The sequence below is a fragment of the Marmota monax genome, unplaced genomic scaffold (genome assembly GCF_021218885.2).
Source record: "Marmota monax isolate L192 unplaced genomic scaffold, Marmota_monax_Labrador192_F-V1.1 WCK01_AAM20220418_F8-fsc00013, whole genome shotgun sequence".
In the NCBI taxonomy this organism is placed as follows: Eukaryota; Metazoa; Chordata; class Mammalia; order Rodentia; family Sciuridae; genus Marmota; species Marmota monax.
This window is the reverse complement of record NW_026692202.1, coordinates 19,311,842-19,338,700: the sequence shown is the minus strand read 5'-3', so window position 1 is coordinate 19,338,700 and position 26,859 is coordinate 19,311,842. Positions and strand designations below refer to the sequence as shown.

General features: G+C 41.0%; 1 protein-coding gene across 1 annotated transcript in view; it reads right to left on the bottom strand.

The window, feature by feature from the left end:
* The window catches only part of Rragd (Ras related GTP binding D), a 42,713-nt gene extending 16,230 nt beyond the window's left edge, over positions 1-26,483 (bottom strand). Inside the window, exons 1-2 of the mRNA XM_046431488.2 lie at positions 26,086-26,483; positions 4,977-5,272 (exon numbers count right to left, since the gene is read on the bottom strand). Of these exons, the coding sequence (XP_046287444.1) occupies positions 4,977-5,272; positions 26,086-26,230 (441 nt within the window). The 5' untranslated portion in view covers positions 26,231-26,483. The remainder of the gene's footprint in view (positions 1-4,976; positions 5,273-26,085) is intronic.
* Positions 26,484-26,859: the final 376 nt, after the last annotated feature.

The window sequence follows — 26,859 nt, the reverse complement described above, 5'->3', positions numbered from 1 at the left end:
AGCCACTCAAGGCAACTACTACCGCAAGTTCAGTGTTTATTTTCACTCATCTCTTTACACCATACACATCTGCATCCCCAAACAACAGACAGCATTCATTTACATTGTTTAAAGGTTTACTGAAGTGGCTGGGCAAGGTGGTGCATACCTGTGATCCTAGTGGCTCAGGAGTTTGAGGCAGGAGGATCACAAGTTTCAGACAAGCCTCAGTAACTTTGCAAGACCTTATCTCAAAATAAAAATTAAAAAAAGATTTGGGGATGTAGCTCAATGATAGAGCACCCGAGTTCAATCCCCAGTGCCACAAAACAACGAACAAAAAAATTTATAGAACTATCAAGTTGTATGTATGCCTTTTTCATTCAACATTACATCCAGGAGCTTTCATCTCTGTTAAGTGCACTAACTCTAGCACATAACTCTTCCTTTTAAGGACTCTGTGACATTTCATGTAATGGGTGGTCTACAATTTATCCCACACTTGCCTGTTGATGGACATTCCAAATGTTTCACAGTGGTAATGCGAACACACACTACCCTGCAGGCTGATTCGGCAGGTCACAGCACCCTGAACGTGACCAGGCAGTGTGTGATGGTGCCAGACCCTTGCAAACACCTGGTGTTGTCAGAAGCTGAGTTACTGCCAGTTTGAAGGGTGTGGACCGGTCTTGTTTTTATTGCAAAAAAAGGAACTTAAAGGACTTTTCACAACCACGCTCATCCCCCCCATTATGACTTCAAATCTGGAAAATACAGAAAGCCAATTTAACAGGATGTTTTGGGCATTCTTCTGTTCTCCAAACTAAATCAATAAAAATGCAGCCCTAGTCTCTAGGTAAATCAAAATATTAAATATACTAATAAGGTACTATGAAGAAAAGAACACATACCCTCTGAAGAATTATTCAAAATGAAAGGCAAATAGCAGACACTGGGCCAGCAGATTAAGCATTAAATAAAAACTACCATTACTACTGTACAGCTCCAATGGTTGAAATTCTAGAAAAAGCAACTAATCACCAGTGACAAAAAGCATTTCAGTGCTTGACTGAGTCTGGGCATTACAGGGATGGTCTGTGAAAGGGCCCAAGGGGACCTTTGTGGGTATAGAAATACACAGTCTTGAATATAAGGTGATTACATGACATATACCGTTAAATTATGTGCTTAAAACAAGTGCATGATATTGCATGTATATTAATACACAAAAGAGTATTATTGCTTTCATCTTTAACTGAACAGGAAGTTAAGGGAACAGGTCTATAAGCAAAGTAACCCAACGTCTAGAGAGGATCACATCTCAAAATATTAGAAACCACCAGTCTAAACTCCTTGCCAAGCCTATAATATGGTCTCATTTCCAGCTAACTGGTAAAACAGCACAGAGCCTCAAGGGCCAAAAACGAGGAACTGGGAGTATAGCTCAGTGGTAGAGTGTGTGCTTAGCATGGGTTCAATTCCCAGCTTTGAAGGAAAAAAAAAAAAAAACTAAAATTGACATTAGAAAGAAGAAAATTCTCCATTTATTAGAACAGAGGATTGCAAATGATTTTTTCCCACTGTTATTGTTTCCTATGACAAAATTTTAAAAATAAGGTAAAACATACTGTCTAGTCTCTACTCTGCAATTAAATCTAGGATTACAGGCAGGTAGGTCACAATCACCACCAACAGGGTCAAGTGGAAATTTTTTGGAATCCAAAGACTTCAGGAAGAGAGGGACATTCTGTGGTCTCTTCTGGGGATGGAAGAGTTACACTGAGCTTGTGGGAAATCACTCTTGCTTTCATTCGTTTTTATTTCACAACATTCTGTGAGGACTTAATTTCTCCTTGGGGATATATTTATCTGGAAATCCTGTGATTGTGAGAATTCACAGTCAAAAAAATAAAAACATGAGGTGTCAGACCAAAAGAACGCTGCTTAGAAATAATGGAAAGGACATCCAAGTGCTGTCGAGAGCCACTTCCCTAAAATCTGATTTCCCTAAAGCTCATAATCATGAAGATTCCTGCAAACATGAAAAAGTAGTATATAGGCTCTGACTCTGGTTTTTAGATTATTCTTCATTTTTAGTAAATGATAGCACTCAACAGAGTTTTCCTACTTCTTCTTTTTCAGTGCTGGGGATTGAACCCAAGGTCTCAAGCATCTTCATCAAGTATTTTACCACTGAGCTATGCCCCCAGACACCCTGGTCATTTTTAAAGTGTAACTGTAAAAGATGAATTCAAGCATTCTTATTTATACCTTTCTCTGACCTACAACAAACAAAACAAAAACCTTAAAACTAAAATAAGCCAAACAGAAGTTCTGCTTTTCATGTTCAGGTAACATTAAAACCAAATACAGTTGAGATCTAAAATTAAAAAGTGTACTTTTTAGCCAAATTACAGTCATATAATAAATACTTAAGATAGATTTGCATTGGAAATTTGAATTCCATAAATGCAAAATGCTATATTAGCACAATATAGTATTTAAGTAAGTTTTTACTAAGTCATTGTGTCTCGAAATGAGTCATCTAGTTGGAATCTACTTACTATGGCCAGGACTAGTACTACAGCTACCTAATTCAACAAGTACAGGCACAGGATTGGGCAACCCAAGGGGAAAAGGGAGCTTAGAAGAGATGACATCCCCACACCTTGGAGCCACACTCCCAGGCACTGTGCACACGCTCTATCCATTCCCTTGGGGTCCAGGCAGGTCTGAGACAGGAAGGCAGAGGATACTGCCAAGGCCACAGATGGGCCAGAAAACAGGTCAGTACAAGTGGGACAGCCAGGAAAGCAGCTGCTGACAGCAGGCCCTAAATATGATTCAGGTGTCTACAAGCACACACAATACCAGCATTTCTGGGTGGGATAATGGGAGGGTGAACTGCTGTCCATAGATCAGGCATTGGATTTCCAGTTTCCCCCCTCCATACTTCCACCCTAAAAAACAGCTGCACAAGTACAGTGTGGCCTCTTGGAACTGAAAGGCTGTTGAAAATTTCATTATTATATTATATAAATAGGCACCTAGTTCCTGATCCTTTCAGGCATGAGCAGTTTCTCAGAAAATGGTTTTCCAAGTGTGGTCTTAGAACCATGATAACCAACAGTCTCTATAACCCCTTCCTCTCTTGAGGGAAGCCATCCATGATCCATGTGAACTATGCATGAACTAAAACGATATTGAAGCCATCAGGCAGGAAAGCCTGGTATAGGGAACTCCCAGCACTAACCCTGCTGGTCTGAAAATGCCTGGTTCATGTGGCTTCCTTTCCAGCCCCGGCACAAGTTCAGCAGTTTCGGAGATGGGGTGACCCGCTGGAGCCAGACAGCCTCTCAGGGATGGGTGTGGCTTGCCAAAATGCCAGTCAACCTGTTTACTGCAAGACCCCTGCCATACCAAGAATTGGGGCCCTTTTCCAGTTGTTCAGTTCCAGCTCCTATCAGGACTGGAAGACCTAACAGGCGCTCTGCTTTTTATATCTAATTTCTGGTTCTGTCTCTATTTCTTACTAATTATTTCAGACATTTTATTTTTTAGGCGGCTCACACCTCCTGACAGGAACCTACCCTGGTGGGGTGCTGGGCACCCTGCAATACTCCCTAACACCCCTGGGCTTCTGGAAGACCAGGTGATCACACCAACAGCTGCCTAACGTGATGGTAGGTATGCAATTTCAGAGAAATGTCAGGGAAAAAGGGAAATACCTGAACTTCATAGATGATTTAGCACACACCTAGAGGATCTGTTGCCTTTTACTCCCCAACAGCTGTAAAACTGTCAGTCTATGGGAGAGCCTGTGGTCTGGGCCTCAAGCCGCAGACACTGTGAAAAAGTGTTTGCAAGGCATCAATACCCAAACCCCAAAACAGGCACCCTCCCTAAAACCAATCTGCCAGAAAAGCACCAGGTCTGTTTCCTTTTCCCTCCTCCCATTTACAGACATAAGAGGAGAAAAACCCCAGGGTATAGAAACCCAGGTGTCAAAGAGCCAGTTTGGAAGGCTCATGTGAATCTCACTAATAGCTGGAGAATAGAGCCCTTCACCAGTCCACAGAGGTTCCTTCTTCTTTGCTTTCAAGAAGGTTGAAGGAGAACCTAATCAGGCTGTCTGTTGGTAAACTACTTTTCAACCCAAAACTGGGTGATGTAGGGGATATAACTTGGAAGGATTGAAAATAAGTGGACAAAAATGCTATGATAAAACTCACCCTGTATCTGCTACTTATTCATGTGAAGAAAGTTTGAATATCTATACAAACCCAATTGATCCAACCCCAGCTTATTCTAGCATGGATATATAAATTAAGTGGAAAAACATCAAAATGTCCATCTTAGAAAAGATATTTATCTCAAATTTTACTTTTTAATAGTTATCTATTAAAATATGACAGTTATTATGTCATAATTGTGTGTTAGTGATAATTAAAATTTGATTCAGAAGAAAAATGTTCACTTAAAACTTTACCTTCGCAGGACATGATGTACATTTAAATATACACTTATATAGATTTTTGGTGTACAGAACCTGTGATCTTTTACAGATGTCTGCCAAGGGGATCCTAGGGAGCGTGACACATATTTGGGGTCCTTGGCCTCTAAAGGTGGGTTGGCGGTTGCTTGTCAGGCTGGAAGAAGGGAGCCTTTTCTCCTTTGCAAAATCTGAAGGCCATGACTAAGAAAGACTGGTTAGGTAGAAAGGCCTACTCTGGATTTCAAAAACCAAACTGAAGCCATCAGAAATGAATGTGGGGGGCTGGGGATGTGGCTCAAGCGGTAGCGTGCTCGCCTGGTGTGCCTGCGGCCCGGGTTCGATCCTCAGCGCCACATACAAACAAAGATGTTGTGTCCGCCAAAAACTAAAATAAATAAATATTTAAAAAAAAAAAAAAAAAAAAAAAAAAAAGAAATGAATGTGGGGAGATGTGGGGGCTGCAGGGCTTCAGGGCCATCATGCCAGAGGCATTGAGCTGTACCTGAGAGTCGATGACAAATATCAGTGCTCCCGTTCCTCTGAAGATCATCTCATAGTCAAAGGTGGGGTCAAAAAAGTCAATCTGTCCTGGGAAGTCCCAAATCTGAAAATTGACAAAGGAACTGTTGGAAACATCTTCCCGGCATATCTTGTTAGTACTCTCCAGGAACAGCGTTTCGTTGGGTGACATTTTGTGAAAGACAACTTTCTGAATAGACGACTTGCCGCTTCTCCTCAGGCCCATGAGCAGGATTCTCGGCTTCACCTCAGTGCTGAAGGGATCGCTGAAGTCCAGCACTGCAGAAACCACAAAACAAGAATGAGAGTGAGTCGCTTTCACAGTGGTTAATTAGAGGAGTTTCACTTCCGCCTCCTGCGATTCATGACTGACAGAAGATGCTGTCCTTCCAAACACAGTCCTAACTACACCACCCAACTTGTGAAGGGGACAGTTCCTGCAAGTGCAGAACACTGAAAGATGCCCTCTCCCCACCTCAGGCCATTCCCAGAGGGGCAGACACCTTTATGTATAATTTCACATCCCAAGCAGGTACTCTGGAATATGAAGAGCAGAGAGTCCCCAGAGCAGACTGTCCATGGAGAGAACTCAGGTCTTAGCATTCTGGAGTAATATCCTTCTGTGCGACATCATCAGAGTCTCTATGCACTAGAGGGATGCTTGTTTATTTGATCTTCACCTCTTTGGTTCCGCTCTCAGCCACAAAGTCCTGGAATATGGACATGGACTGAATGCCTCAGATTCAGACTATGTCAAATAGCAGGTGTCAATTTTGTGAGAGGCGGTCTTCTCCCAGGCCTACCCTGGCTCTAGGCCAACAGTAAGTAGCTATTAACCATACAGAGCTATTCAAATTTAAATTAACAAAATGAAATAAAATTAGAAATCTGGATCCTCTTTGTATGACCTAGAGTCATAGAAAGTACTTGGTACCTATAGTAGCCAAGTTCATAGACTCAGAAAATAGAATGGTGGATTATGGAGCCAGGGAGGGAGAGGAATGAGGAGTACTGAGTACAGATTTTCGGATGGGGAAATATAAAATGAGAAATGTTATATTATGTGTATTTTACCACAGTAAAAAGAAATTTAGTTCCCGTTTCACTACCCCTGCAAGTGCTCAATAGCCACATCTGGGGAGTGGCTAACACAATGAACAACATGGATACAGAACATGGTTGTCATCCAGAAAGCTCTCAGGTCAGCACTACTACAGCCCTTGGTAATAAGAATCCAATCCTAAAATTCTCTACCAAGAATCCTAGAGGGAGTAAGTTTACTGAATAAAAGTAGGAATTGGTATAAAAGTTTAAAACCCAAAGGGGTTTTCTTTTCTTTGTGTTTGAAACATATAGTGTTGGTTCCACAATGTTCTTTAGTCCTCCAGAGCCACTTAATTTCTAAGCAGCCTTCATGTTTGACCAAAAGCATGTACATTTCCTAAAGAAAAGGAAGTGTAGCCTAGTGGTTAAATGGTAGGGCTCTGAAGGCAAAACTTGGGGCTTGAGCTAGCAGACCTTGGAAAAGATATTTAGCTTTTAAGACTCTGTTTCAAAATAAGACAAGTTGATAATGGGAATAAATATCTCACAAGATTGTTATGGTAATTAAATGAGATCAAAGACCTAAAATAATTACTAAAAGTAAGACTCAGCAAAGGGCCAAAGGTTTTACACATATAAAAGAATGAAGTTGGATCCTTACCTCACACCATATACAAAAATTAACTCAAAATGGACTAAATGCCTAAAATGAAGAGCTAAAACTATAAACGGTTAGAAGGAAATACTGGTGTAAATCTTGGTGACCTTAGATCAGGCAATAGTTTAGAACCTTTTAGATCCTTTTCCCAATGGTTTTTTAAACTATGACACAAAAAGCACAAGCAACCCACAAAGGGGCAGGGGGAGGAAACTGGGCTTCATCAAAAATTTAAAAAGAAAGTAAAAAGAACCAATGTAATGGAAGAAAACATTTGCAAGTCATATATGTGATAAGGTCTAGTATCCAGACTAAATTAACAACTCTTACAATTTAACGCAAAGACAACCCAAGAAAAAATGGGCAAAGATCTAAATAGACATTTCTCCAAAAAAGATGCTTCACACATCATTAGCCATCAGAGAAGTAAAATCCAAAACCACAATGAGATGCCACTTCACACACACTAGGGTTGCCAGAATTTTAAAAAGACAGATAGTAACAAGTGTTAATAAGGATGTAGAGAATTGGGACTTTCACACAGGCTGGTAAAATGCAAAATGTTACATTTTGAAAAACAATTTGGCAGTTCCTCTCAAGTTTAAATATGGAGCTACCATATGACCCAGCAAGTCTACTCCTAGAAATACACCAAGAGCTGGGGTAGAGTGCTTGCCTTGCATGCACAAGGCGCTGGGTTCGATCCTCAGCACCACCAAAAAGAAGAAGAAGAAAAAAATACACCCCCCCCCAAAAAAAAAAAGAAAGAAAGAAAACATATGTACCAGTAAAAACTGTACATAAACTTATAATAACCAAAAAATAGAAACAAACCAATGCCCATCAACTCTCAAATGGGTTAAATAGAATGTGGTATATCCACACTATGGACTATTACCAAGCCATATGAAAGGAATGAAGTACTGATTCATGCTAAAATGTGGATGAACACTGAAAACACTACACTATATAAAAGAAGCAAGACACAAAAGGTTTCATATTGTATGATTCCTTATATGAAATGCCTAGAATAGACAAATCCAGAGACAAAGAGATTGGTGATTGCCAGAGACTACAGAGAAACAAAAATGGACAGTAAACATTAATTGGTATGTGGTTTCTTTGGAGGAAGAATATGTTCTGGAATTAGGTAGTGGTGATGATTGCATATTCGTGAATATACTAAAAACCACTGAATGATAAACTTTAAGAAGACAAATATTATGTATACTATGTGAAATATAACTCAATTTTTTAAAAAAAGCTTCATGAAAGACCAAAAACATAAATACATAAAAGAGCCCTCATTAAAGATGAATTAAACTTAAACTTAAAGATGAAGTAAAGAAACAAACATCTTTTTAAAAGAATATAAACAAATATAGAGATAAATCTGCATTAAATTATTTTTCTAAATTTCTTTTTGGTTTCCTTCTGTATTATACCTATGTCTTTCTCTGTTCCTGGTCTCAGTCTAACCATAATCCAAGAGAGACTGGAAAGTAATCTTTTATTTCTCTGTTGTAACTAATAGTGCTCCTCACCCAAAAACCCTGCAGTTACCTAAAGCAAATGTTAATAATTGACAATATCTTTGTAAATTTCATTTATTATATATGATATTTTGACATTTACATTTGCAATAGGCATAGGTAAACACACAAATTTCAGATAAAACAATGATTAAATAAAGAAAAAGGAGATGAGATATGCATAAATGGGACTCCATGTTCTGGTTTGGAGATGAGGTGATTCCCCAACAGCTTTTGTGTTAATGCAGAAATATTCAGAGGTGAAATGACTGGACCTGATCAGACGGACTAACTGAGTGGGAACTATAGGCAGGTGGGAGGTAGCTAGACTTGGGTCACTGGGGCTGTGCCTTGAAGGGTGCATCTTACCTGCTGCAATGTGCCATGGTCTCCTGGTTGCCATGAATGGAGCAGCGCTCTCTACCAAGATATCTACCATGATATTCTGCCATGATATTCTGCCTCACCTTCAGTCCAGAGCAATGGAACTGACCCACCACCTACTAAATCTCTGAAACCATGAGCCAGAATAACCTTTTCCTTCTCTAAGTTGTTCTTGGGTATTTTGATCACAGAGACAAAAAGCTAACACATTCCACAATAAGCTACATCTCGCTCCCACCTTACCACACACTCCTTTTCAGTTCAACTTATCCAACAAATTGCTGATGATTTATAGGATCATATCATACTGATATAATATTAAGTTCACATTACTTATACAATATTACATGACTTACACCATCTAAAATGTCACCAACTTTCTTCTTCAACATGGACTATATGATACAGTATCACTAATACAAGTCTATCTCAGCAAAAGCAGATCATGAATTGAAAAAAAAAATAGGACTTCAAGTTTAAAGATTAAAAGTTTAAAGATATCTTCTTTTCTGATGCTGGGCACAGTGGCACACTCCTATAATCCCAGTGGCTCTGGAGGCTGAGGCAAGTTCAAAGCCAGCCTCAGTATCTTAGTGAGGCCCTAGGCAACTTAGCAAGACCCTGTCTCAATATAATATATAAAAAAGGCTAGGGATGTGGTTCAATGGTTAAATGTACCTGGGTTCAATCCCTGATACCAGAAAGATATCTTCTCTTCCCAAATTAAATCCCTAAGGATAATAGAAAAAGTATACATAGTAAATGGGGAAAACAGAAAGCATTTCCTTTAAAGTCTGGGACAAGACAAGATTGCTCACTCTCACCGTTCCTATTTAATGCTAGAAATTCTAGTCAGAGCAATTAGGCAAGAGAAGGAAATTAAAAAAGACAAAAATAAGAGAGGAGTAAGCCAAATTATCAAGGTTTGCAGGTGATATGATCCTATACCTAGAAGATCCAAAAAATTCCACTGAAGGACTGCTAGACTTAATATATAAATTTGGCAAAGTAGTAAGTTACAAAATCAATAACTTTCCTATACACCAACAATAAACCTGCTGAGAAAGAAATTAGGAAAACAATTTCATTCACAGTAGTCTCAGAAAAAAAAAGAAAAGAAAAAGAAAAACCTAGCAATAAATCTAACCAAGGAGATAAGAGACCTCTACAATGAAAACTATAAAACATTGAAAAAAAGAAATTAAAGAAAACCTCAGAAGATGGAAAGACCTTGCATGTTCATGGATAGAATTAATATTGTTAAAATAACCATACTACCAAAAGCAATATACAAATTCAGTGCAATCCCCATCAAAATACTAGTAACATTCTTCACAGAACTGGAAAAAAAGTCCTAAAATTCATTTGGAAGAATGAATATAAGACCCAGAATAGCCAAAGCAATTCTAAGGAAAAAAAAAAATCAATGCTGGAGGAATCACAATGTCTGACTTCAAATTATATTACAGAACCTATAGTAACAAAAAATGCATGGTACTGGCATAAAGACAGACACACAAATAATACAGAATAAAAGACACAGAAATAAACCTACACATCTACTGATCCTTGACAAAGGTGTCAAAAACATACAATGGAGAAAAGACAGCCTTTCTAATAAAAATGGTGCTGGGGAAACTGGTTATCAATATGTAGAGGAATGAAACTAGACCCTTATCTCTCACCTTGCACAAAAATCAACACAAAATGGATCAAAGACCTCGGAATTATATTAGAAACTATGTAACTTCTAGAAGAAAATATAGGGTCAACACTTCAGTAGATAGGCACAAGCAACACCTTTCTCAATAGGACCCTTAAAGTTCAGGAAATAATGCCAAGAGTTAATAAATGAGGTGACATCAAATTTAAAAGCTTCTACACAGCAAAGGAAACAAAATCAGGAATGTGAAGACAGAACTACAGAATGGGAGAAAATCTTTGCTAGCTATACTTCTGACAGAGGATTAATATCTAGACTGTATAAAGAACTCGGAAAACTTGGGGCTGGTGTTATGGCTCAGCGGTAGAGCGCTCGCCTCGTATGTGCGAGGCCCTGAGTTTGATCCTCAGCACCACATAAAAATAAATAAATAAAATAAAGATAGTGTGTATAGTCTCCATCTACAATTAAAATATAAATATTAAAAAAAAAAGAACTCAGAAAACTTGACACTGAAAAATCAGATAACCAATTAAGACATGGGCAAGTGAATTAAACAGACACTTTTCCAAAGAAGAAATACAAATGGATAATAAGCATATGAAAAAATGTTCAACATTATCAGCAATTAGGAAAATGCAAATCAAAACTACACTGAGAGGGCTGGGGTTATGGCTCAGTGGTAGCACTCTTGCCTAGCATGCATGAGGCACTGGGTTTGATCCTCAGCTCCACATTTTTAAAAAAAATTAATTAAAAAAAAACTACATTGAGATTTCATCTTATACCTGTTAGAATGGCAGTCATCAAGAATAAATGCCAGAGGGGATGTGAAAAAAAGGAACACCTTTACACTCTTGATGGGACTGCAAAGTTAGTACAACCACTATAGAAATCAGTATGGAGGTTCCTCAAAAGCATGAAAACTTCATACGACCCAGTTATACCAGTCTTTGGTATTTATCCCAAAGAATTAAATTCATTGTACCATAGTGATACCTAAATACTCATGTTTATAGTGACACAGTTCACAATAGCCAAACTATGGAACTGGCCTAGATGTCCATCAATAAATCAATGGATAAAGAAAATGTGGTATAAATACACAATGAAATTTTATTCAACTATAAAGAAAATGGAATTATGTCATTTGAAGGAAAGTGGATGGAACTAGAGACCATTATGTTAAGTGAAATAAACCAAACTCAGAAGGTCAGGGGTCATATGTTTTCTCTCCTTCCTGGAAGCTAGGAAAGAAAAAGGAAAAGGAAGGTAGGCAGAGGTCTCACGAAAATCCAAGGGAGATCAGTAGAGGAAAGAAACAAGAGGTGGGATGTGGGGAGGGAGGGATGATATTGGCCAATTATGTTGTTATATTGTGTGCATGTATGAATATGTAACAAATTTCATCATTATGTACAACTATAATGCACCAATAAGAAATGTGGAAAAAATAAGAAACAAATAAAAAGATAAAAGTTTCAAAAAAAAAATAATTGTGGAGAAAAAAGATATATAGAATGAGAAGCAGGTAAGCAGGGAAAGAGTGAATTGGCAAATTTCCCTCCTCACCTGCTTCTCATTCTATATATCTTTTTTTAGAATGCAGTCTAAAGGGATAGAGCACTGGAAAGTACCACATAACTGTCAGTGACATCAGAAATAAGATTCTGAAGTCCCAGTATCCTGCCAAAGTTCACAAAAAAGAAAGAATGCAGAACATGAAGGATAAGCAATATTTAAGTAATAGATAAGCCTTTCCCAGGTTAAGGAAAGAGAAACTCAAAATAAACAGGCCCAGAAAATTTAAACAAAAGGAGAAATTTAAACAAAACCATAAGCCCACACCTAAAAAAAAAATCATAACTTTAAAACATCAAAATAATAAAATCCTTGCAAGTACCAGAAGAGGAAAGTAATTACCTATAAAGGAATCAGAAAGATTTGTAACAATCTTATTGTCAACCCACTTAATTTCCTTGAATTACTAAAGGATGTATTCCTGCAAGAAAAATATACCCAACATGTCCAACAATGCAATAAACAATGGAAAACAAATAGTGAAAACTATTAAGTATGTATTGATTTAATTTTTTTTTTTTTTACTAAAAACTGGAACCTAAAATTATAGACAATGTAGAAACAACAGGTTGGTTAAGGAAGAATTAAGTAAAAGAACACTATGGTTCTTATTTAAAAACTAGTTTGGGGTGGAGTGCATACTCAGCTTGCATGAAGCCCTGAATTCAACTCCTAGCACCACACACACAAAACAACAACAACAAAAGCATAGTTAAGTATTGAGTATTAATTTTGCTTTAAATATAAGGATAACTATCTGAAAGCAGTAGAAAAGATAAATTTGGGGGAAAATTGTATTAGGAAATGATCCAGAGGTTCTATAGCACATAGTAAAAAATAGGTAAAGAGGGAGGGATTTAGAGAAGGTAAAGAAAGGAAATTTGAGCTGGGCATGATGATCCACACCTGTAATTCCAGTGACTCTGAGGCAGGAGGATTGCTAGTTTGAGGCTAGCCTCAGCAATTTGGCAAGACCCTGTATCAAAATAAAAAAATAAAAAGGACTAGGGATATGCTCAGTGGTTGAGGTCCCTGGGTTCAATCCTCACTACCAAAAAAAAGGGGGGGGAGGGTAAGGAATGAGGTAACTTTAAATAGAAAATATATGCACATAATGTATAATCTTTTAATGTATAGAGTCATAAGGGACACAGAGAGAAGAGACAACACTCTATTTTAGGTTTTAATTTACAAAGTTCAGACAGACAAACTAAATTCCAAAGATGCACAAGAGTGCTGTAAACCTCTGATATTTCCTTTTGACTTTATATACCAAACACAAAATTTTCAAACTATTAAGCACTCCTTAAATTGTGATTTCAACACTACGTTTTCTCTTTAAATGGTTGTCTTAAGGTTTCTGTTTTATGAATATAATTAAAAATACTGGTGAATGTGACCAAAATAGATGCTTGGGAAACATTGGTAGATAAAATGGTATGTAAAACATACCTTGGAGAAAGGTAAAAATCTGGTCTAGATCATGTAATGCTGTCATACAGATACAAAAGATTACTAGAACAGAGGGGGAGCCAGAAATGAACCCTCACTTACATGGACAACCGAGTTTTCTGTTGTCATTGTTTTTGGTTTGGGTTTTTTTGGTATTGGGGACTGTATCCAGGGGTGCTTAACCATTGAGCCACATTCTCAACCCTTTTTTATTTCTTATTTTGAGACAGGGTCTCACTAAGTTGCTTAGGGCCTCTCTAAATTTTTTTTAGGTCTCACTAAATTGCTGAGGCTGGTCTTGAATTTGTGATTCTCCTGCCTGAGCCTCCCAAATCTCTGGGATTACAGACATGTGCCACCACACCCCCAGCAACAATGGGGTTTTGACAAAGATGCAAAGGCAGCTCCTGGGGAAGAGATAATGACTGTCACCAAACAGTGCTATAACAGGACATCCATATGCAAAAAAGAAGGAGAAGGAGGAGAATTTCAACGTACACCTTATACTATATATAAAAATTAACTCAAAATAGATCATAGGGGAAAAATTGATCATAGGCCTAAATGTAAAGTCTAAAATCATAGAATTTCTGAAAGAAAATATTATGACCTTAGGTTGAGCAAAAAACTCTTTGTCAAGCACAGTAGTGCATGCTGGTAAACCCAGTGACTTGGGAGGATCACAAATTCAAAGTCAACCAGAACAATTTAGTTAAGACTCTGTCTCAAAATTAAAAATAAAATAAAAAAGGACTGGGGATGTAGCTCGATGGTTGAGCACCATTGGATTTAATCCCCAATACAGAAAACAAATTTTTTTCCTTACATACGACATCTTCTCCACTTCAAAATGGGTGAGCTGGATTTTATTAAAAATTTCCAGGGCTGGGGATGTGGCTCAAGCGGTAGCGCGCTCGCGGGGCATGCGTGCGGCCCGGGTTCGATCCTCAGCACCACATACAAACAAAGATGTTGTGTCCGCCGAAAACTAAAAAATAAATATTAAAAAAAATTAAAAAAAAAAAAATTTCCAGCTAGTTTCAGTGGTGCACACATCTGCAGTTTCAGCTGGCACAGGCAGGAATATCACTTGAGTTCAAGGACAACCTAGGCAACATAGCCAGACTCTGTCTGTTTTACACCTGAGGAAACTGGAAAGAAAGCTGCCCAAGGTCACATGCCCAGTATAAGGCAATATGCTCACTCAGAGCTTTTGCAACCAATCAGCTCTCTTTGTCACATTAAATACTAAATATAGTCTAATTTGCATATGTTATAAATTAAAATTTATACCAGACCTTCGAAGCATTGTACAAAATGGCTTAGTGACAGCTCTGGAAACTTCTAGCTTCAAAAATTCTATATCCATGATTTCCATCATGTCTATGATTTACAAGCCTTAAAGTCAGAAGATATTTGTCAACACAAAAAAATCAATCAGTGGGCATTAAACAGCAATAGAACTTAACAACAACAAAGAAGCAAAAGAAGATACTAGAAAATATCAGAGTACATGTATAGTTAAGAGTAAATACGAGACTTTTGGGTTTATTTGCACGAGGCTGTGGGTTCAAACTCCAAAACTTCAAAACAAAGCAATAACAAAAATTTGTATACTACCACTATAGATCAAGAAAAGTTTCTTCTACATCACAGAAAGACTGCTGTCAAAGATGTCCCCTCTAATCCTCTCCCACCCTCTCCTCAAGTATCTTCACTTAAGAAACCCCACAGAGCCTGGGTAGCTTGATCAGAGCAACACCAAGACTTCTAACTTGAGGGTCCAGAATTTAAGTCCCCATCCAGGTGAACTCGGAGTACACTGTGGGTTCCCCAAAGGACCCCACTCCACAACGGGAGTGGCAGAGGCAGGGAATGCTGATGGGAAAGGGAAGCCCCCTTGCTGGTCCACCAACACCTCCTACCTGAGACCACTACTGTGCTGGGTTTAAAAAGAACAGCCCAGAAAGGCGAAAGTCTGAAGGAGAACACACAATGGCAGCTGATCAGAAAGGGGCAATCAAACGGTGGGTCTTTAAAAAATATGAAATCAGAAACAAGCTACAGAAGGACTTGAAATGAGAGAGGCAGCCCCAGAGGTTCTGACAGAGCCAAAGGAAGGTGGAGGCAGTTGTTGAAGTGAATGAAATTTGTAAGAGGGTAGTTTGTTCTCACTTCATGAAGGTTCCCTGAAAGCCAGCCAAGTGTATGGCAAGGGCTGCAGACACAAAGAAAAAAGACCCGTCTCTTAGCAATTAGAGAGGAACAGAGAGAAGAGAAACAGCTACAATGCACAGCTAGCTAGGTGTTAGGAGCACTGAGCATGTCTGAATCTTACACAGGAGGCAGAAAAGAACTGACAGGGAAAGGCTGCTCCAGGGAGAGATCTGGCACGTTAAGGAACTAGAGGTGAAGGAATGCAGTTTGAAGGCAAGAAGAGATGACATGTGGTCCCAGGGTCCCAGGAGCATTTAGAGTAAAATCCAGCTGCTACCTTCCTCTCTGGATCCAGAGGTGCTACAGGGGCTGTCTCTCACCCACTTTCTTCTGCTCCATTTTCTTTCCCTCATCCACTCAGAACTTTTAGAAACTTCCTCACCTTATGGTCTCAACTTGCTTCTCCCTCTACCTGGGAGCCTTTCCCAGGCTCCTTCTCTGCACTCAGCCCAGCAGCTCCATCTCACCTCCTCTGATCTAAATCACATCCTATCACTTGTGCTCATAGCCCTGTGTCTCACAGTCCTTATCACTACAAAACAATTAATTATCTTTTTACTGTGTACATGTGTCTTGTTAGCTTCTGTACTGTCTCCTGCACAGGCAAATTCAATGTAGCATAAGGCATGAGTTCAACAATTAAATCAGTTGACAGAGCTACCTCACAAATGCCATGCTCAGAAGTTTGGAGTTTAATCCCCCAAACATGAGGAAATCACTAAGAATTTCAGGGGAGACTAACGTGATCAGATTTACACTTCAGGAAGTTCCCTCTAGAAATTGACTCCCTGGAGGGGTTAGGGTGGAGGAGTTAGATGGTTGTTCTAGAGCACAAATAAGAAGAGATGGAACCAAGGTACAGGCTGTGAAAAGGGATAGAAGGAATGGATCTGTGAGAAGCTCCGGCCCATGGCCCACTGGATGTGGGGGACAAAAGAGAAAGAAGACCTGAGTACCTGACCTGATGGCCCCTCTCACCAAAATGGTAATGGGGAAGAGGCTGGGCCTGCGTTTGAACTTGCTGAATCTGAGGTGCCAGCTGTTCTGTTGCTCCCATGAGATGGGGCCTCAGAAGGGAGATAAGAATGTGAGGATGCACACAGGCTGGAAGAGGGAGTGGAGAGTGCTGAGGCAGTCTGTGTCTGGTGGCCCTTTCTCCCCCTGATCTTGTTGGCTAAGGGTTGAGGGGTTTCAGCCTTGGTCACTGCAGAACAGCTCAAACCATCTCCCAGCAGTGATGAGGTAGTGACCACCTACAAAGCATATTCAGTCCTCAGGTTGATTGCATTTACCCTCCCATACTACTCAACCAAGTTTCAATCAATGATGAGAGACTGATAGATCTAGAGATCTGCTATAAACACTGTCCTATAGTCAGCATAATGTTCATATGCTCAGCAGGAATGTGTCCTACACTTAAATGTGCTGGGAGGGTACACTTCAGGTTAGATGTTCTTATCCCAATAAACATTTTTTTTTAAATAGCCGAAAAGTAAATAAGAAGATACATGAACTAATCAGACAATACTCATGAGACATGTAGGCACTGAAAACCTTTGTTTGTGGAAAACTGTTTATACAACAAAGGCAACAAAGCAGGTCCTCACCTGGGGATATATAGGTATATTTTGGGCCATGGATAACAGTAAGCTTACTGGTTTTCACTGGTCTTTATTTTCTCCATATTTTGGAAATGTCACTGTAGCCCTTTGCCATCTCTGCCATATCTGTTTACTGTGGCTTGGACAAGGGTTCACATGCTGGTGGCTTGGTTCCCAGTGTGGTAGTGTTGAGAAGGTGGAATCTTTATGAGGCAGACCTCATGGAAGGTGCTTGGGTCACTGGAGGTACCACTCTCAGAAGGGATTAAAGCTGGTCTCAAGGAACAAGTTAGTTCTCAAGAGAGAAATGTGTTATAAAGTGAGGCCACCCCACATCCTTGGCTGGTTTTCTTTTTCTGCTTCCCTGACATGCTGCTTCCCACCAAAGGGACTCTTATCAGAGAACAAACAGATGGAGTTGTCTCACCTTGGATCAGCTTCCAAAATTGTGACCTAAATAAATCTCTTTTCTTTATAAAGTACCCAATGTCGAGTACTCTGTTATACACCAAACCCCTCAATATGTGAAAAATGAAAAAGGTTGCCATTGGAAGAGAGAGAAAGTATTGGTGGTAATTTCTGTCTTTCTCTATTTTTTTTTTTTTTTGGCACTGAAGATTAAACCCAAGGGTGCTATACCACTGAGTCATGTCCCCAGTACCACCACCACCCCCATTTATATTTTTATTTTTGAGACAAGAGTCTTGCTGAGTTGCTGAGGGTCTCACTAAGTTGCTTAGGCTGGCACTGAACTTGCAACCTTCTGCCTCAGTTTCCTGAGTTGCTGGGATTACAGGCATGCCTGGCTCTCCTTTCTGTAAATTTTTAATATTATAATTCTTTATTTTTTAGCAAACCCAGGGCCTCATGCATATTAGATAAGTGTTCTACCCCTGAGCTACTCCCAACCCTAAAAATATATTTTTAAAGAGGGCTTTTTGGTACACTTTTACACTTTAAATTAGTACAACCACCATGGAGGTTCATCAAAAGACTAGACCTGGAACCTCATGTGACCCAGTTATAGCACTCGTCAGTATTTATCCTAAAGAATTAAAGTCATAGGACTATAGAGAGACTTGTGTAACCAAGTTTACAGCAGCACAATTCACAAGAGCCAAACTATGGAACTAGCCTAGGTGTCCATCAATGGATGAATGGATAAAGGAAATGTGATGTAAATGCACAATGGAATTTTACTCAGCCATAAAGAAAAATGAAATTATGTCATTTGCAGAAAAATGGATGGAACTAGAGACCATTCTGTTAAGTGAAATAAGCCAAACTCAGAAGGTCAGGGATCCTGTGTTTTCTCCCCGTTATGTGGAAGCTAGAGAGGAAAATGAAAAGAGGTGTGAGGGTGGATCTCATGAAAATCCAAGGAAGATCAATAGAGGAAAGAGACCAGGTGGGGAGGTTCTGGGGAGCAATATTGGCCAAATTATATTGTTATATTGTGAGCATGTACAAATATGTAACAACAAATCTCATCATTATGAACAACTATAATGCACCAATAAAAATGTGGCAAGAGAAAAAATAATAAAATTTAAAACGAAGGAACATTTTTTCCTTTAGTCTAAAATGTGGATACAGCCAGGCATGATAGTATATGCATGTAATCCTAGTAACTCAGGAGGCTAAGACAGGAGGATCACAAATTCAAGGCCAGCTTGGACAACTTAGTGATCCTCTGTATCAAAATTAAAAATAAAAAGGGCCAGGGATATAGCTGAGTGGTAGAGCACCCTTGGGTTCAATCTCTAGTACCACAAAATAAATAAGTAGATAGAGAGATAAAAATGAATTTGGATCCAATGGACTGTGTACCACAAAGTATAGATTACCACTGCTTGTATTTTGTAAATAGTTTGTAGCTAAGTACAATTAAAATTATTGTAAAAACAAAACAAATTGAGAATTCAGAGCTTCCTACAATAAACACTTAGCAGACATTTATTGGTTGGGTCAATTAAATAAAAGTGCCTGAACAGAATTTAAAGTTAAATTAACCAAAGCTTTAAAAATAAACTCATGTCTGACTTTGGCTCACATCAACACTTGAAACTGGTCAGATGGGTCAGCTTTATGCCTAGGTATGCTTTAGTATCTGCTAAGGTCAGAAGTATGGACCATCTATCTTCCATGCGGTCCTGACAGTACCTAAATTTCCCCACTACCTCAGGTGTGGAACAAGACTGCTGAAGACCCTAGGGACCCCCGTTCTGCCACTTACTAGCTGCATGTGACACCACACTCAAATCACCCGAAGAAAAGCAATGAGAGGAGTGGTCACCTCACTGGGCCATTACCAGTCTTTTACATCTGCTGGCTAATTACTTAATCTGGAATTATCCAGTAGCCAGAAGAATCTGTCAAAAAAGACAATTAAAAAAAAAACAACAACAAACAGGACTTGTAAGTAGAGAAGAAAAGGAAAGATGAACTAGCACCTTGAACAACAGGGCCACCTGGGGACTGTGCCCAGCTGATCTGTGGGCTGGGAATGCTCACAATAAAGAAGTAACCAGAAATCAGAAAAAACAGGAATTGAAGGCCAATGTGCTTCTCCGTACAGACTTAGCAGGGAAGAGACCCTGCCTTCCTGAGTCTAAGGGGTCGCTCTGGGGAGAATGAAGCATTGTGTGAAATAAACTTCATAATTTCTGGCACATTACAACTGACAGCTTATTAATTAAGAAAAGTTCTCTGAGAGGTGACAACTTTGAATAGACTCCAGACAGGAAAATAAGACAAAGGTTTAATGAAAGAATTAGGATAAAAGGTGGTAGCAAAGTGATGGCAAACAGAATGGCTAAAAAGTCCTGGGTTAACGTCAGATCAGGTCCAAGTCCCCGTTCTGCCACTTACTAGCTGCACGTGACACCACACATGTGCCCCTGAGTCTTAATTTCCTCCTCTGCCAGGCTCTGTCAGTGTACACACACCCACATTTTCCCCCCTTTTTCTTCCCAGCCCAAGCCCAGGCAACAAGAGGGTCCTTTGTGGAATGTGACTACAGCCAGAAGCTTGAGAGGCTCCCTCAACTTTAAGGGGAAGTTAGAATGCCTTTGCTATTAGTATTCTAATAGCAATTCTAATAGGGTCAACAAAGGCTTAGGGATCTGCATACTTAAAAGGAAGAGGCTTCTAGTTACTTTCTATTTACATTATCTGTGGCTCCTTTACATTTCTGGAGGTAGGCTGATCAATGGAACTACGTACATATTCAAGACCTAGGAGTTCTTGAAGAAATCCCAATCCAAAAGGGAATGAATTCTATAGATAATAATAGCACTACAAAGAAGAAGATATACAGAAATCCTGAAGATCCCCTGTCCATTTGATAAACTACTTAATAAGGCACATTAAATGAAAACAACACATATTTTTCAAAGGCATGAAGGTGAAGATCAAATCTTTCTCTACAAAATCCTCTCAAAATCACACTGGTAGGCAACCCAAACACTCGATACCATACATAGGTATTTCCTTAACATGTGCATTTGATGATATTTCTGATGTGTTCTGCCTTACCAATGCTCCTTCCTGCAAACAGGGGAAAGTGTTCAATGAGCAGGAAAGAGGTAGTTATGGTAGGGAGCAAAATTGTCTGGATTTTCTATAGGAGTCGGGGAAAATGGAATAAAGCAGAAGGTGAACTCAGGTGGACACATAATTATCTTTGACAGACAAGATGCTCTTTCAGACTTGAAGCCATTTCTTATCCAGAACTCCAGGACTTGATTTTTCTGCCTGGTATTTCCATTAGTCTATATTATGTCTGTTTTAATATTAAATTGGGAGAGATTTCTAAGAAGAGTAGAGTCGAGTTTCTCTGATACTCTAAATCACTGGTGATGATCACTATGTTTACAAAATATCTAATTTAAGATGATGCTTTCTCTATATAGGTATTAGAGGAAGCACTTAACTAAGGTGTGACTTTGGTAGCATCATTTAAATTTTCTTTTTAAAATATGGAATACCTGGGCTGGGGTTGTGGCTCAGTGATAGAGTGCTTGCCTATTATGCATGAGGCACTGGGTTCGACCTCCAATACCACACAAAAAAACTAAATAAACAAAATAAAGGTATTGTGCAAGTTTACAACTAAAATTATTTTTAAAAAATATGGAATACATGGAATTTGCAGGCCACCTGTACACAAGGTTCAAATTAATCTCTATGTTGCTCCAATTTTCACAGATGTTACCAAAGTAAGTTGTTTAGGGCACAAAGGATTGAACCTGAGAAACTGATGTGACTCCATTTTTGAAAACAGCTTCTACCTCAAGGCCTGTCCAGTAGAAGGGGGGCATGATCCTTGTCCTTGGAAAAACCCACAGAACGCTCCTAGGCACATACCCACCCTGCTGAGTTGTTTAACAGGAGGGATCTGCGGCGCCAGGTGTCCCTAACTCAGTTACACTAGGTGAGGACCCATAGCAACCCCCTAGCAACCACCAATCAGCGTGAGACAGGGAAAATATCTGAAAAGCCTGGTGACCCTCCCAGTAGCTTTGGTAATTGATAACATGGTTAGGCCACCCTGCAGTCTAGCGTTATACACTCTTGCAACCTCTCTCGGCCTAAACCAATCAGTTCAAATATATCCACCACTTGAACTAACCAATCACCCTTACCCAACTTGTTGCCACCAGTGAATGTGCTAATCAATGTTAAGAGTTGTTGTTTGATTTTCCCGCAGTTATAAAATGATTTGCTGTGTGATGTTATGATGCGACGCATAGAGTATCCCCCAAAACCTATAAAATCTCACTGAACAAAGGACCAGGACTCACTCCCTGGGACCGCTGCGTTGGGAATGGTTATGAGTCCAGGCTCGAGCCTGCAATAAAGACTCCTGTGTGATTGCATCGGATTCAGCTCCTGGAGGTCTACTGGGGTCCCACGAATCTGGCATTACAAACCCAGGAGCATTTTACCGTTGAGCTACATTCCCAGTCCTTTTCATTTTTTATTCTGAAACAGGATTTCACTAAGTTGCTGAGACTAGCCTCAAACTTGTCATCCTCCTGCATCACTGGGATTACAGGCGTGCACCCCTTACCTGGTGAACCCAGCTCTTTTGGAACAAAACGGAATTTCAAGGAAAGGGGCTTACATTTTCACATAGTTGACCCTCTTCTCTAAGCATTTTTTTTTTGCGGGGTTGCAGTCCTGGGGATCAATCCTAGGCCCTTGCTCCACCAGTAAGCTATATCTCCAGCTCTTGACCCTCTTATAAAACTCAAGTACTTGTAGCTTATGATGTGATCTCAGAAAAGTTTCCTTGACATCTCTTGAGTCATGGTTTTAGTATCAGAAGAATGATTATCTCAAATTTCAAGGAATGATGGGAAGAAAAATCATATAATTTTTTAAAATTAGATAAAAAGAGTTGGGGATTTAGCTCAGTGGTAGAATACTTGCCTAGCATTCAGGAGGCCCTGGGTTCAATAATCCCCAGAACAACAACAACAACAAAAAAAAAACTTAAGGGAAAAAAGTGATTAATAGTTGGAAAATGATGAATTCACATTATGTACACACTTTCAGGAAGAATCACCTGCTAACCTGGATCTTCATGCTTCCAGTAACAACCAAACTGTTGCTTTCTCGGATTCTAAGCGGGTGTGCAGGTTGCTGTGAAAAATAGGCCAAACTTAGGTAGACGGTTGTGGGCAGCTGTCTTAACCAAGTTTCCCCTAAAAATTGGGAAGGTCTTTGAGGGGAAAACCAATTTCACTTTCTGATTAAATATTTTATTGTATTTGGTACTGGGAATGGAACCCAGAACCTGGCACACATTTAATATGATCTTTTAATTCCTTTCCTTGTTATTATAATTTTTAAAGCACAATAATTTGCTAAAGATTTAAAGTCCATGGGTCTAAAATAATAATTAATTATGACGCAAATTGTGGGGTTGTTGTGGAAGAAGGGTTGCTTAGGGGCTGGACTGAGCTACTTGTCCAGCCCCTAAGCAATTGTTTTTAATGGGTTCATCATTGCCCCCTTTCTGAAGATTTATCTGGACTGTAGAGGTTAAAGGTAAGACTCACCTTATCTGTGATTAATTACAATGAAAAAAAAAAAGACTAAAAGTGCCTAAATCTGTCCCCAACAGAAATAAAGTGCCTGAGAACACTCCTGCTATTCATGAATAAAATATGGGGTGGAAGCCAGAGAAGTGCAATTTAAGTCTCACCTTAGCTGCACTACATTTTCAATGCACAATGTGGTAAAACTCACAAGGTGCTGCTTTAAACATGAAATCAGATTCCTTTATAAGCCTCACAGATTGAGGGAAATGAAAATTGCATTATCCACCTCAGTCCACATGTCTTGCACAGTTCCTGACAAATTGCCTTGCAACTAACTAGTGATGCTTGTGGGTCATGCATCACCCTCCTAGGATCCCATTTGCCGGGGTAAGTTTCTGAACCTCATGGGAAAAGTCCAAGGTCTCCACTAAGAACAGGCACTAAACCAAGTCTCTTAGGATGGAGAAGGGAGAAGAGTTCACTACAAAAATGCTTTGCTTGAGTTCAAAGTGCATCATATCCATCGTTACTCAGAATAAATAAGTCCCTGTTTTTTATATTCCATTTCTTAAGTTTGAGAGCAGGTAAGTGTGAATTTTACCCAAAATAAAACAGGATTATAATGCAACACATCAAACAGACTTCTGAAGGACACAGGGAGGGAAGCCAAACTCCTGGCTTCTCTACTCCCATCTCCAACTCCCTGGGACCATATCAGTTGGCATGACAATCATCAGGGCCAGTCCTAGCTGGAATTGCTGACAGGAGCCTATCTGCTACTGTAGAAAACAAATGTGCTGATAGAGATTCTGCTCTAAGATCTATATCTCCAAATCAGAGCTAAGGAAACCTGGAAAGAACAGGGGCCAAAGATAACAAAGGAAGTCTGAGATGCAGACCACCTACCTACATCAGGCCCAGGTGGAAAGAGGCCAGGTTTAAGTAATATTTACCAGGGCAAATGTTAATGAACTGCTCTTCTCACTACATTAATATATTCAATACTTTTTTAGCAAGATTCCAGGATGATCCTAAGAACTCACATGGGAAGTTTTATTACCGAAGTCATCAAAACATCAGCTACAGGCAAGTTTGCATTTAGGTTAGCAGCAAGGAAAGTCTCCAAGTCCAGGATCTGGAAAAGCCATTGTTCAGGGAATCTTACCTTTCGGGCATGGTTTTAATTTCACTTTAACTTCAAGTCCCAACATCAAAATTTTAAAAGTTCCCCCTTAAAGAACTGCAGAATAAACAAACAGGTCCTGTGCTTTTCCAGGAATGTCTCTGCCCCAACCCCCACCCCATCTCCAAGGGACAATATTAGATTGCTGACTTTTCCTCCCCTTTTCTTCTGTTTTCTAAGCATATCACACATGCACCCCATGGTGCACCTACCATTTCAAATACCTTGCAAATATATCCCCATTCTGCCTCTCCAGGGTCTCCAAAGAATCTGGGAGGAGCCAACAAATGCAATTTGAATAATAATGAAGCAGCCGAACAATTTAATTACAAAAGGTAGCCCCAGAGACTCCATAGAAAGGGTGCAAAGCCTTTCTTTATCTACAAAAATGTGGCCTGGAGATCAACTGTGGGACCAATTAGTGGGAATGCATTAGAGAGAAGTGCACAGGTGCACACACCAGTTTAAGCAAACTGGGAATTAGCACAAATCCTCCCAGGAGAGAAGATGGTATGGAGGGAAAAAGAAAAAAAAGGTGACTTGGAAAGCTGTTTTCTCATCTGCCAGGCTCAAGGCTAAAGTTTACTTTTTTCTGATTCATTGAAGGTAGTGTCTACTGTATGTAGAATAATCAAAACTGACCTCAGAGAAAGACTTTGTACAGAGAATTTAAAATAAGTGAATTCTCGATAAAAGTTCTAAAAATATCAAGCCACAAAGGTACTTTTATCCCTTGCCCAATTTCTTCAGTATGAAAGATTAAAGAAGTTAATTCCTTCTCTAAGATGCATACAGCTTCACCAAGAATAATGTTATGTTTAACAGCCTTGTTCTACTGACCTTTCCAAGTGACCTTACAACACAGAATCTTTTGCTTGCTTTTGAGGAAATTTTTAGATTGTTCTTTTGGGAATCCTAAAAAGCGCTCAACGTCCTTAGATCTTAAAAAATAAAATACAGGAAGCCTCTACAGGCTGAAGGATAGCTACAACCTGCTTCTTGAACAGGAAATAGTTTGCTTCAGGGGCAAAGAATGCCCTCGTCCCGCGCTCACTCCCAGGCAAGCACTGCCATGCCCAGCTGGTGACACTGAGCGCAGATAAGGTGTCCTAACAACTGTATTTGCCTGGATCCCGGGAAACCCGCGACCGCTCGGCGATTCCCGTAGTGAGCATCCCCCCCCAGCAACCGCCCCGAGGGTGCTCCCACATTGAAGCCCCAGGACCCCTCCAGTGGCAACGCGGGACAAGACTGACACCCGCAGCTGCAGACGACCCTGCCAGTCACGCTGCCGCCGGCTGCCTTTTTTTAGCCACGACATCTGACCTCCGCTTAAACAGCAGCGTTCAGGGAGAAGTCCCAGGGAGCGCCGGCGATCCTCTCCTTTCCCAATCCCGGGACCCTGCGGAGAGCTCTAGGGGGAGGAAGGGAGAGGCACCAGCCCCGAAAGGGGCCAGAAAGCGCGCGATCCTCCTGGCCAGACGCTTCCTCCTTCCCGCTTCCCCATCGATCACGGTCTCCCCTCCGCCTCCAGCACCGGGATCCCCCATTTTGCTGCTCCAGGTCGCTCCTCTACAGCCCCTCCCCTCCACCCCCTAAGTCCGATCCCCTGGATCCCCTCCAAGTCGGCGGCCCGCGCGCCTGGCCCGGCCGGGGCCGGGGAGACACCGAGAGAAAGGAAAGGGGCGCAAGCTGAGGACTCGCGGGGCCAGGGGCCGAGCGCTCACCTCCCTCCTCGTTCCCACTGTCCGGATCGGCGTCTGAGGAGTCGGGCCCGTCCCCGTAGTCCGCTAGCCCCACCAGTTCATCCTCCTCCTCTTCCTCCTCGTCGTCCTCGTCCTGCGGCTGCGTCTTCCCCAGCACCTGGCTCATCGCGCCCACCGGCCGTCCGGCCGTCCCAGGGACAGCAGGGGTCCCGGGCGGGAGCCAAGCCGCCTCGCCAGCCGCCCACAACCTATTTCTGAATTGGGGTTTTGTTTGGAGCTTCGGGGGAGCCGGCGGAGGCGGGGGCAGCCTGTACCCAGCCGCGGGCGGCGCCCAGGTCCGGGTCGCGCGGTTCCCAGCGCGCCCCGAGCCCCCTCCCCCGCCCGCCCGCTCGCTCGCCCGCTGGCGGAGGAGTCAGCCGGAGCGCGGCAGTTCCTCCCCGAGGAGGGAGAGGGAGAGACTGCGTGACCCGAGTCACCTGACACACACTGTCACACACACATACACACACACACACATACACACACGCACACACACACGGGTGCGCGCGCTCACCCGGCTGCAGGCACGGCTCGGCGGGGCGCTGGGCCGAGGCCACACACACACACACACACACTCTCTCACTCTCTCTCTCTCTCTCCCCCCTAACGAGGGGTGCGGGGCGGCGCGGCGTCCTCCACCCAAAGAAACACTCACACACAGACACACACGCTGAACACTGGCCCCCGGACGCGGTGCTGTCACCCACCGCGGCTGCGCGCCAGGGGCCCCCACGCGGAGCTACTGCACGTGGTCCG